We start from the raw sequence: 12,454 nt of genomic DNA, 5'->3' as shown, positions 1-12,454 counted from the left end.
TTTTTGAAGTTGTATTAAAAATATTTGTTTCTTTTTCTTAAACATCTGAAATAACTGATTCATGCTAGATGCAGAAGTAGGAATACTTTCATGTGTAATAAACAAAAAGTCACTTCTGGGTTAATGGAGTCATCAGCCAGTACCTACATCCCCTTAGATGTAAAACAACAGAGATTGAAACAATTTTGATTTCCAGAAACTTGAAAATTTTACTGGCCACACTGTGCTACAATACCATCATTCTCTTTTAGAGACATGGTTGTTTCCCCCCAATATGTTTCCTAATTCTTCACTGGAATATATGCTGTCCATGCCCTACCATGCCCTCAAGTATTTAATCCTTGTAGGTCAATGGTTTTGTGGGAAACTGTGACTCTCTCTCCCAGGGTTTTCTCTAGCCACAGGAAGGTGCTCAGTCCTCACATGGATCAGGCTGAAAGTAACAGTTGACATCTACAGTGGTAGTCCTTAATAATGTCAAAATTGGAGAAGAAATAACTCAACTACTTTGCCCTTCGGTTGAAATAACTCTTAGCTGAATTCTACACTATCTCCTAGAGATTCCCCCAATGCAAATGAGCCTGAATTACTCATGGTGTCAACCACTCATAACACTTCCTGAATTGATAACTTCTCTTTCCTGCCTAGGGTTCCTGAGCTCATCTGTCAAACTACTTGCTCTCAAGACCTTGTCTCTGGGTTTAATGTTGGGGATACCCAATCCAACATACATCCTTGGATACAGAAAGAGAGCTTCCTGACCTAGGTCTCATTCTTTCTTTCTAGGGGATTACTCTGAATCCCCTCTGGCATTGTCTCTCTGCATGCACAAGGGTCCATATGGGTGCAGTGAGACAAGACTACAAGAAGAGCAGCCTCATCCACATTTCAAGTTCATGGGATGCCATAATTCATATTCCACAATACTATGATCCTGTTTGCACAAGACAGTTCCCTATGTCAATTCTCCTGTTAGAAAACTCTAGAATTGTAGGGCATCAAAGCAGCAGCCATTATTTGGACGATGTTGACCAAGATTATGTGGGCTAAGATACCCATAAAATTGTACGGGGGATCCCTTCTAGTACATGTTAAGAGTTGAAGGAGGGAAGAAAACTGGATGGTCACCTGGCTAGAAGCCAGCATTCCTGTGCTGTCATAGTCTAGTGCGGATGAGTATAAGAATTCTAACTTTAGGGCCTCCCCTGGTGGCGCAGTGGTTGAGCGCTGGGCTGCGAAGCTGCGCGCAGCCTCTGCAGCGCCGGTTCTATCCCCGGCCTCAGGCGAGGGTCCCACATGGCGCACAGACCTCTCCTGCCGCCCACTGCTCCTCTCAGCAGTGTACTTTGTCAGTCTGCCTCTTCTGTTCCCTGCTCTGGCTCTCATGAATTCTCTCACCCTCCCACACTTCTGACTTTACCCAGTGCTTCTACAAATAAATAAATATATAAATCTTTAAAAAAAAAGAATTCTAACTTTAAACCAGGCCGTGCAGATTTGTATAGTTATATTTGTCAAATATACCTAATGGTAGAATGTATTTGATTTAAAATCTGTTACTTTGATTTACAACTTTGAAAATCTAGACATAGGGTAAATGCGTGGGCTTCTATTTGGAATTTTGATCATGCCATCACAAATATTAGGGACGCTATGGACCTGTCCCTTCTATCCTTACTCTACCCATTCCAGAGGGATAAAGGAAGGGTAAGGGGTGAGAACCAAATGGTGAGGAAACATAAAAGACTCTGGGGATGGACTGTGGGTGTTTTTGTTATTGGTGTGGTATAGTAAAAACATCTCAAGGGGGAGAACCTATAACTCAATAAAACAAACAATATAAGCCAATACATCTCAATTTAAAAAAAAAAAGAATGGGTAATTATTTCCAGCACAGGCAAGCTAGACTTAATAGGTACAAAAAAGCATAATTTTATTAACTATCTTGGTCAAGATTCTTACAGACTTATTAATGTTCCATCTACTTGATCCATCAATTATTGAGAGAAAATAAAATCTCCCACTTTGTATCTCCTTCTGTATTTGTCAATTTTTGCTTTATATATTTTGATATTATGTGAATAGGTAGAAATTAGCTCAGAATTTCTTTCTATGCTGGATTATCCCCTTTTAAATTGAAACACTTATTAGCTTTAAAGTCTAGTTATGTGAATGTTTATTTATGCCAGCAATATTTTGATTAATACCTGATATATGTCTTTGGCTATTTTTCCAGGTAATTTTGCAAACAACATAAAGTTACATTTCCCTTTGCATTTTGAAAATATGAACTTTGATAGTTTGGTTTCCCTATATCTGTTGTGAATACTGATGTGATTGTGTTCAGCATCTCATTTTGTGTCTCTCTTTATCACATACTGTGATTAGTTCTTTTCTGATCTGTTGGACCCATCATATTTTATTTCCTTTTATGCCTCCAGCGCTTCAGAAATTATATATTCAATTTCTATATATTTTGGTTATCTTAAATTTTCAGTGTTCATACTTTATATAAAAGTGTCTTAAAATATATCATGCCTGTTCCCCCCACACATAGAACCTTACATGCTTCTAATGGGAATAACCCTATCCTTATAAACTTATTGTTTAGTAATATAGTTCATTTTGTTTTTTATAAAACCTGAATTATTTATCTCCATAGCCAATACTCAATCAGAATTACCCACATTTATTGATTATTTTATTAACTACTGCATTGGATTCCAATTCTTTCTTCTGAATTCATTTTCCTTCGCCCTTAAATATATTCTCCATTTGTTCTTTCAGCAAATATCTGAGAGCTTTAAATTGTCTCAATTTCCTTGTTGGGTTGAAAATATTTTTATTTCATCCTTACTCTTGAATGATAGTTTACTGGAATTTAAAATTCTAGGCTGACAGTTAATTTGCTTCAGCACTATAATTCCTTTGTATTCTGGCTTCTATTGTTACTGAAGGTAATTCTGCCTTCAGTATAATTTTTGTTCTTTGAAAATAATGTCTTTTATTCTTGTTGCTTTTCAGAATCTCTTGTCTTTGCCATTCCATTGTTTCACTACAACCCATCAAATGTGAATTTAGATGTCACATTTTTGTCTTCTAGCAGTTAAAAAAAAATCTGCTTTTTTCTTTTTCTCATTTTCTGCTATAAAGAGGAGAGGGTTATCTTTCCTAGGTGGTCACCTGTACAGGTTATCATTTCTCTTTCACTTTGCAGTGGTCTCATATCTAAATGTGAACGTAGTTCAATGAATGGTCAGTAAGCTAATTTCCTTTGTAAAAAAAAAGCCATTGATTAAGTATAGGTAACATATTGTCTTGTATCCACTAGCTTTCTTCTAATAATATGGGGTAAAACTTACATATGGAAAATCTCATTTTGTTCTTATTGGTGGATAAATTCTGATTCTAATAGCATGCAGAACAAATGACTTGAACTCTTACCATCTCTGCTATCATCACCATATCTACATGGTAGATTTGATACATCCTTGAGAAAATGATGTTTCTCCATAGTTTTCTCCTATAGTTATAGTCATTTTAAGTCCCGGGGGTTTGTTTTCTTGAGAGATGAAGACAGGGAAATGTCAGCAGAGCACAAGGGAACAAGTAACAAAGGATGATGGCCATCTTGGAAAGTATTTTCACATTTATTCTACTATGTATCAGGAGATATGCAATGAGTAATCAGTTTCCTAGAATTTTGGTAGGTACAGATAATAAATTTCTGAGGAAAAGGCAGATCATAGGACTAGACTGATTCCTCTTTATACCTAAATTTTGTTTTAATTGAGGATGAGCCTGCAGAAGCTATTGAATGTGTTTTTAATCAGGCCACATCAACTCCGTAATAACTGGGAATCCCTCATATGATTTGTGTAAATTGGTAGCCATTATCTTTCCTTTCCACTGTTACTGAGTTTTTTTAATTTCTATATGTCTTTATGGAACATTTAGTGGAAAATTAGGAGAGAGCCTACCAAGCAGTTTTGGCATGCCAGTATTTTAACTTGAAGTTGTCTCTTTTACATAATTTTTTAAGACAAAATTTCCAAAAAAAAAAAAAAACTCAAAGAAGATTTGAGTTTCTAATTAACCACTCCATGGGGAAGGAAGCAGGGACTGCTGATAGTAAATTAGCTTTGTGTTTAGCATTTTCAATTCTGAATGCCATAAACTTTCTGGTTTGTATTAAAAATAAAATCTATTTTGAACAGAGTTGCATTTTAAGTTCTTGCAGATTGATTTACTAAGTATGCAAATTAGCTAGAATGAGCTGTTAGCAAGCCAATAAACAGCACTTTCTCCAGGACTTCAACTAGGAGTAAAGGCTTATATAATTTTTGATTAAATGCCTTCCTAAATTTACTATTGCGTAGCATATGTTCACTGTTCAATACCTAATGAAAAAATAAAACAGCTTCCAAGTTCACATGTTTTTGCTTGCAGACTCTAAGTCATACACACACATACACACGTTATCTAAGTGAAAATATTTTGTATTAATACTATGAGAATAAAGAATATACACATAGTCTTAGCACAATTATGGTGATTTGGTTATAGCCAATTATTTGACTTAGAGTATTTTTATTTTGTTTGATAATGTAGGACATGATCATATCTACTTGCATGGGACTGCAAAGTAGAAAAAGCCTGGAACTGGCAAAACCCCCAATGTGTTAGACGTAACATATACTGGCAGCTGAACAAGCTGGAGACCATGACTAAAGAAGAATGGGCATAGGAGGGCAGCCCAATGAGAATGGCATATTAGTCAAGCAGTAGCAATGACTGCAATTTTCAAATGTAGGAAGTAAACTTATAATCAGGCAAGTGGCCTAGAGAAAAGGGAAAGTGGGTCAGGCTGGTATCAGAGGCCAGTTGCACAGTCAAGAAAGAACCAGGTTTCCAAGTTGAGGGACAAGATTCTTAGTTGTTCGACCCTGCTGTCCCGAACAGGGGTACGTGGTATGAAGTGTAAACCAGTCCCCAGGGAAAGAGTCCTGGAACCACAAACTTGTATTTTAAGAAACAGAGCAGGAACCTGTGACTGCATACTGGAACACACAGGACAGAAGGAGATGCATCACAGGATGGGAGCATGCAAATGAGAAGCCAGGGTGCCCAGATTTAATACTGAAAAGTTCCTAAGATTTCAGGGCTGACACAGGGCATTGGTGGTCAGCACTGTAGATCCCAGGTCTGAAATGAGAATTGGCTCAGAGCCCGGACTGTAGCCTGTCAGCAAAGAGGAGTATATTGTCTACATTGAATGCTGCTGACAATGCAACTGATAGAGTTCTTCAAGATATTAGTAACAGGGGCCTCCCCTGGTGGTGCAGGCGATTGAGTGCAACTCTGTGAAGCTGTCCGCAGCCTCTGCAGCACGGGTTCGACCCCCGCCAGCCAGTGAGAATCCCACATGGCACGGAAGACCTCTCCTGTCTCACCCAGTGCTCCCCTCCACAGTGTATTCCAGTCACCGCTCTGTCTCTGGTGAATCCTCTCACCCTCCTGTGCATCTGGCCTGTACCCTGGTTCTTGTATGCATGAATAAATAAATCTTTAAAAAATGTATTAGTAACAGGATAGCATTGCTGTGTGGAATGCATTTTGTGTGCTTCTTGAGTTTCCCTTGGTTCCACTACCTCCAGCAACCTCAAAGACTTGTGTCATGTCCATGTTCATCTGCCCAAGGATGACCGAGAACTTGCTTCACCCCCTTGGCTGCTTCTCTATACAGATAGATCAGTCCTTGCTCAGTGTTTCTGGCTCCTCTTGCCAAGGGGGCATGGAACTTGGCATCCCAAGGGGCCAACGAATGGCACCTTGTAGCCTAGGAACATTAACTCCCTTTTGAGTAAAATCTGGCAATCAGGAGGAGGAGAAAGGAGGTAAGCATGCAGATATAATGCCCTCCTTCCTCTCACACTGATTCTCAGGGGCACTTTATTTTCATATAGCTTTTCAAAACTGACACCTGTTGCATTTATTCATGGGGGCAAATACTGGACACACAGGGAGCAGCCATGCATCCCTCGCTGCTCTGCCTCCCATCCTTCCCTCCCTCTTTCCTCTTTGTTCTCACTTTCAGTGCCCTGTGTTTGCATCTCCCCAGTAAAGCATTAATATTTAATTCTTGCCTCAGGCTACTTATTCTAGAGGACTCAAACTAAGAAGATTACTAAGCTAAGGATAAATAGCAGCATAACTATTTTATGCACTCCAGCAAGATGAAAACAGTGATAGACAACAACTCAGTAGACTTCAGTGTTTACTAAGGATATTTGACGTGACCTCTTACACAACCTCCTAAAGAGACTTAAATTTTCTGGATCTCACGTTCTCTATTAGTAAAAAGGAGATGTGAAGTGATGCATTGCCCTGTGCAGCACTGAATGTAATGAGCGGATTAACTATGGCATTGATCTGGAGGGGAACCTGTATAATACAGGTTTCCACACCTTCTCAAACCTGAGAAAGATTCAGTAGGTCTAAAGTAGGGCCTGAAATATGTACGTTGCAAAAGATACCCAGGTGCCACTGGCAAACAGCCAGGGTTGGTGACTGGCAACATGGAAAGATCACTTTCATTTGTAAGAAACCCAATTAAAACTAACAGGAACCACAGAAGACATTTTTTTTTCCCTTTCTGAACACAGTTTAATTTCTTGTGGGTTTGACTTGCAAATCAACTACAATAATTTTCAGTGGGAAGGGTGGTGCAGGCCTTTGAGCTCAACCTCTTTCTCAGGAAGAGAGTAAGGGATTTTTTCCACACATCCATGATCAATGATGATCTTCTATTCTATGCTTAAATAGTTTCAATAAAAGAATATCCAAGATTCATTTTTTGACTCTATAACTGGCGTCTGCAGAGGGAACGGCCACCGTTACAATGACAGCCTCCACAGACTCACCTGAAACTGTGAGATGTCATTGTTCTTTCTCCGTCTTTTAATTTTGCTTTCCTCTGGGCTGACCTCATTCTTGGAGACTCTCTTCACTCACTCATGGGTATATCCTACCAGTTTAACAAATGGTCAACTAAAGCATCGAAGCAATTTCTGTAGCCAGGGGGATAAACACTCTAATAGCCAGAAAGCTAAACTGACAAGCACTCATCAGTGTAAGTTATATATGAGGGTAATTAGGAGTTCGATCCTTGGCCAGGGAGCTAACCTACATGGTATAGCAGACCTCTCCTGTCTCCCCCACTGCTCCCCTCAGTAGTGTATTTCAGTCAATCTGCCTATTCTGTTCCCCACGCCGTACCTGGTGAATCCTCTCACCCCCCCCAACCCCTCTGTATCTCTGGCCTACACCCCAGCTCTTGTATGCATAAATAAATAAATCTTTAAAATAAATGAAAAAAATAATGAGTCAAGCAAAACCTGGAGAAACTAGAAAATACTTTAAGATTAGTAAAAATAAAGATGAAAACATATATAAACTGATGGGATTCAGCTAAAGTAGTACTTAAATGACATTTATAGCTGTAAATACCTAAAAAAGGAGAGCTCATACTCCTCCCCTCAAAACCCAAGGAACTTGAAAATGTAATTAAAAGATTCCCAAAAAATGTAATTACTAGTTCTACTAGTAATTTCTACCAAACCTTTTTTTAATAAAAATTTTTATTTATTTATTTTTGCATAGAAGAATTGGAGTATAGGCCAGAGGTGGCGGGGGCGGGGGACGGTGAGAGGATTCACCAGAGACAGAGTGGGGAGCTGAACAGACAGAGCTACTGAAATACACTGTTTAGGGGAGCAGCAGGTGAGAGGTCTGCTGTGCCATATATGGGTTAGCTCCCTGGCCGGCGATTGAACTCAGGACTTTGTGGTGATAGCGTTGAGACTTAACTCCTACGTCACCAGTGAGGCCCTCATAACACACCTTTAAAGATGATCTAATACCTGTCCTTAAACTCTTCAGAAAAACTGAAGAGGGAATGCTTTCAAACACATTTTATGAAGCCAACATTATCCTGTATCAAACATATATAGATAGGACATCATAATAAAAAAAAAAAAAGAAAAACACAGTCCAATATCCCTGATGAATACAGATGCAAAAGTCCTCAGCAAAATCTTAGCAAACTGAATTCAACAATACATTAAACAGATCACACACCACAACCAACTGGGATTTATCCCAGGCATGTAAGAATCGTTCAACATATGCAAATCAATCAATGCAATTCACAATGTCAACAGAAGGAAAGATAAACATCACATGACCCTATTAATAGATATAAAGCATGTGACAAGATCCAATAAATGATAAAATAAAATGATCTAATAAAATGGTAAAATTTTTCAACAAAACAGAGATAAAATGAATATACCTCAACATGACAAAGGCCATATCTAACAAAACAATATCTAATATAGTAGTCTAATATAGTGGTGAAAACTGAAAGCTTTTCCTCTAAGATGATGCAGAAGACAAGGATGTCCTCTCTTATCAGTATTATTTAAGATAGTATTGGAAGTCCTATCCACAGCAATGAATAAAGCAAATTACTATAAGGGATGAATATGTCAATTTTCATAACTTTGTCCAAAGGAAACGCTGCTCAATAGTGTTGATGAATGAATGGCTGAATGATGAATCACTCAGACTACCAATCCTAACTGGGTTTATAATACACACAGTTTTACCAGTTACCCAAAGAGGGATTAAAAATTATTAAAATAAGTTATGCATTCATGAATTTAATAGTACATTGAAAACCTGAAAGGTAATAAAGATTAAAATAAAAGACAAGTTAACATGAGGGGATGCCAATAGCTGATGAGTGAAAAATACTCTCACAGCTATTTGGCTTGCGTAAGTCATTAATTTTTTTTTAATTTGAACGATTAGACAGAGCATCTATTCTCCAGTTTGTCATAGGTTTAATCTTCCCTATTGCCTAGACCAAACCTAAATCATAAATCTTTGTTACCTGCTTAGTACGGAGCATTTTAATCTAGGATCTCAGTTCTGCCAGGAAGGCAAAGTGAACAGAGATTATACCCCATGATTTATCATTTGTAACCAATGGATAAGATTCAGAAATGCATTATAGATAACACAAATTCATAAAAAGACAGCCAATGAAATTGGAACAATACCAAAGTTAGCAACAACATAACTTAGAATATATGACACTGGAGTGAAGGTAAATTGAAGGAATAACTATAATAAAGAAATTGCATTTTTATCAGTATCCATTAACTTGGAAAGAAATGAAATAAAAGCATAACAATTTTGGATACTTTAAATTACTTACATTGTTTATATTTTATTAGTTATATTTTAAAATGTAAGTGTATTAATATTTGATTAAAATGGCTCAGCCCTTTCTGATCAAAAACAGAATAAAAGAGCACTAGAAAACCAAAAGTAAACACACAAACAATAAATGCCCTAATCCAGATGAAAGTTAAATTACTCATAAATGGTGTTGTTCTCTTCTAATATGCTTTTGCCTTAACTTCCTTCCTTTAGAGCAAGCCTAAGACAACTCCAGCAGAACTTCAGGAACCCACTTATTCTCAAGGCAAGAGCTCACTGTTCTCAAAGTGCACTTACTGTCTTTATCTGAAAACCACTCTCTAAGACAGGTCTGCAAATTTCAGCACCAGTATTTAGCACCCAAATTCAGTACATAATTTAGATTGCTGTAATGCAGCATGATTATTTCTAATGTAAAATATCATTCAATAATAGGCATTCATATAGCTGAACTATCTTTCAATTATATTCTGAACATCCTATTAGTGGAGAAAATATATTCTTTGTATTTTAATATTTCACAAAGCCTGGGACAGTGCTAGACATTGTAGTCCATACTTTGCTGATTACCTGTTTTATTTATGGGTATAACTCCTCGAGAGTGATTCAATTTAGTTTTCATTTGTGGAATCCCAGGAACATAGATCTTCTTGGGAATATCAAAGTGTTCTGGAAGGCTCAGTTCTGTTGTGTATACCACGGACTTTGGCTTCTTCAACTTTGAGATATTAAAGAGCAAACACGACTGCAAATAAACAAAGAGAAAATTGGAATGCAATTCTCTTTCCCTCTACCTCCAAAACACAGAAGATAGCATTATGTCCCTTGGGGGAAAATCCACCAAGGGATTGAATTTATTCACTTCTTTGGACATATTACTATTTAATTAGTAGAAGACAATGGTAATAAGCTTCAAGAATCAATGGAGCCATCCTTTGTGAGAAAGTGCCTCCCTCCTTGAGTTGATTATGATTCTTAACATTTACCCATCTTCTCAGTAACAAGTTAGTCCCCTGTCTTTTACTAATGATAATTTTGTGAATATATGTGTGTATATACATACACAAATATATGTTTATATATACACACATATATATGTACATACAGACATTAGTGACAGAAGGTGAGTTACAAAAAAATCACTTCCATTCACATGTTCCTCAAGATATATTGCAGCACAACATTATCTTTCCTAAAATGGGATACTGAAGATAAAAGACAATTTTTTTATGAATAAAACAAGCAATGCAGAGCACAGAGGTAGAAAATCATTTATTCTGATTTGGATGTTCTACTGATAACTACGCAGTGTAGCCCACCGGTTAGAAAGGGCATTCTTAGAGCCACATTGTCTGCATTTATAACACAATTCTAAGAAAATATGGCCACGTTATTAACCAAAGCCACAGCATCTTAATTTGTAAAATATGGTCAATAATAGTATACACTACCTATCCCTGCTATGAATATTTAAAGTACAAAGAAATGCCAGGTCCTTGGAAACATATTTTATGTATTTAATAAATGTCTATCATTGTCATCACCATTGTTGCTGTCATCATCTTTATTGTTGCCCTCCTTAGCATTATCATGTTCTCATTACTCCAAAAACAAATGTTAGTGCTTTTAGCAATCCCATTTATTTTGGCAATTTAAATCATGTAATTGCAGAAATTTAAATTAATTAATTTTCTGTTATTGTAAACAAACTTCATATCTGCAACTACCTTTTTTGCCTAAATGTATATCATCTGTCTTTATAAATTCAGGTCATTCCAAATATGATGTACTTTCTAAAAGCTCAAGGTGATAGCTATAGCCAAGTATATCTTTCAAATTTCCTTTTATAGGAGCCCTCACACAATGCTCGGGGGAATGTGAACTGGTCCAGCCAGTATGGAAAGTTGTGTGGAGGTTCCTCAAAACACTAAAATCCATATGATCCAGTGATTGTACTCCTAGGAATCTACCCAAAGGACACAGAACACTAATTCAAAAGGAAACCTGCATACCTATGTTTATTGCAGCATTATTTACAAAAGCCAAGATATGGAAACGACCTAAATGCCCCAGAACAAATGAATGGATCAAGAAGGTGTGGTATATATACACAATAGAATACTACTCAGCAATCAAAAAAGATGTAAGAAAATAAACCACAAATAAATAATATCGGATGGTTCACTAATTTCCTTTTTTTAAACATATTGTCAAATTTCAAAATTTCAATGACTTTTCATGCTATTTATTCCAGAGAATAAAACATGACTTTTAAAATACAAATTTGAGGAGTTAGTAGAAAACATAAGGAAACCACTCTGTAAGCTCTGAATCTTTCCAGTTCTATTGAGCATATCATTAGACTGAGTTTATTAATGGCCAGCAGATTATGAATTTAATAACTAACTACTAAGTACCTGAAATACAAGTTCATGAAAAAAAGGTTCTGTCCCTCTCAGTACATAGATATACCATATTACTACTATCCCACCAATATCTCAAAAATTCAAACCACAAAGGGTTGTGCAGGGCCTCCCCGGTGGCGCAGCGGTTGAGCGCTGGGTTGCGAAGCTGCCCGCGGCCTCTGCGGCGCCGGTTCGATCCCCGGCTGCTCCCCGGCCACCGGAGGAGGGTCCCACACGGCGCGCAGACCTCTCCTGCCGCCCGCTGCTCCCCTCAGCAGTGTACTTCGGTCCTTCTGCCTGCTCTGCTCCCCGCTCTGGCTCTGGTGAATTCTCTCACCCTCCCACGCTTCTGACTGTACCCAGTGCATGTATAAACAAAACAAACAAACAGACCAGAAAACAAATAAATAAAGCATGCCTCTATACAAAAAAAAAAAAAAAAAGGGTTGTGCAATAAAAAATCAGTCAGATATCACACTTTTCCTGGGTAGAGAAATGATTACATTTATTTGATAAGATTTGGCCCTAAACATCTATACTTCAAGGATTTTAGATTTTTATTTGTCACATGATATTATTTCATGGTAATAGACTAAGAAGTGGAAGCTATGCAGAGTAAGAAAAAGAGAAATGACAGGTGGGAAGGGGGTTAGGATCAAAACAGGGGTGGGAAGAGCACAAGGGACTATGGTGATGGTACACAGGTGAATGGGTGGTGGGAATTTCATGGCGACTATAGCTGAGATGAGAAAGTATACGTT

The 12,454-nt window shown here is 37.5% G+C and overlaps 1 protein-coding gene across 1 annotated transcript in view; it reads right to left on the bottom strand.

Annotated features, from left to right (window-relative positions):
- CFAP47 (cilia and flagella associated protein 47) overlaps window positions 1-12,454 on the bottom strand; it is a gene marked incomplete at both ends in the record, with an annotated part of 326,556 nt that overhangs the window by 114,674 nt on the left and 199,428 nt on the right. Inside the window, one exon of the mRNA XM_084258887.1 lies at window positions 9,859-10,033. Within this exon, the coding sequence (XP_084115013.1) occupies window positions 9,859-10,033 (175 nt within the window). The remainder of the gene's footprint in view (window positions 1-9,858; window positions 10,034-12,454) is intronic.

The sequence above is a fragment of the Talpa europaea genome (genome assembly GCF_964194135.1).
Source record: "Talpa europaea genome assembly, chromosome: X".
NCBI lineage: Eukaryota > Metazoa > Chordata > Mammalia > Eulipotyphla > Talpidae > Talpa > Talpa europaea.
This window is presented reverse-complemented; position numbering and strand designations above follow the sequence as displayed.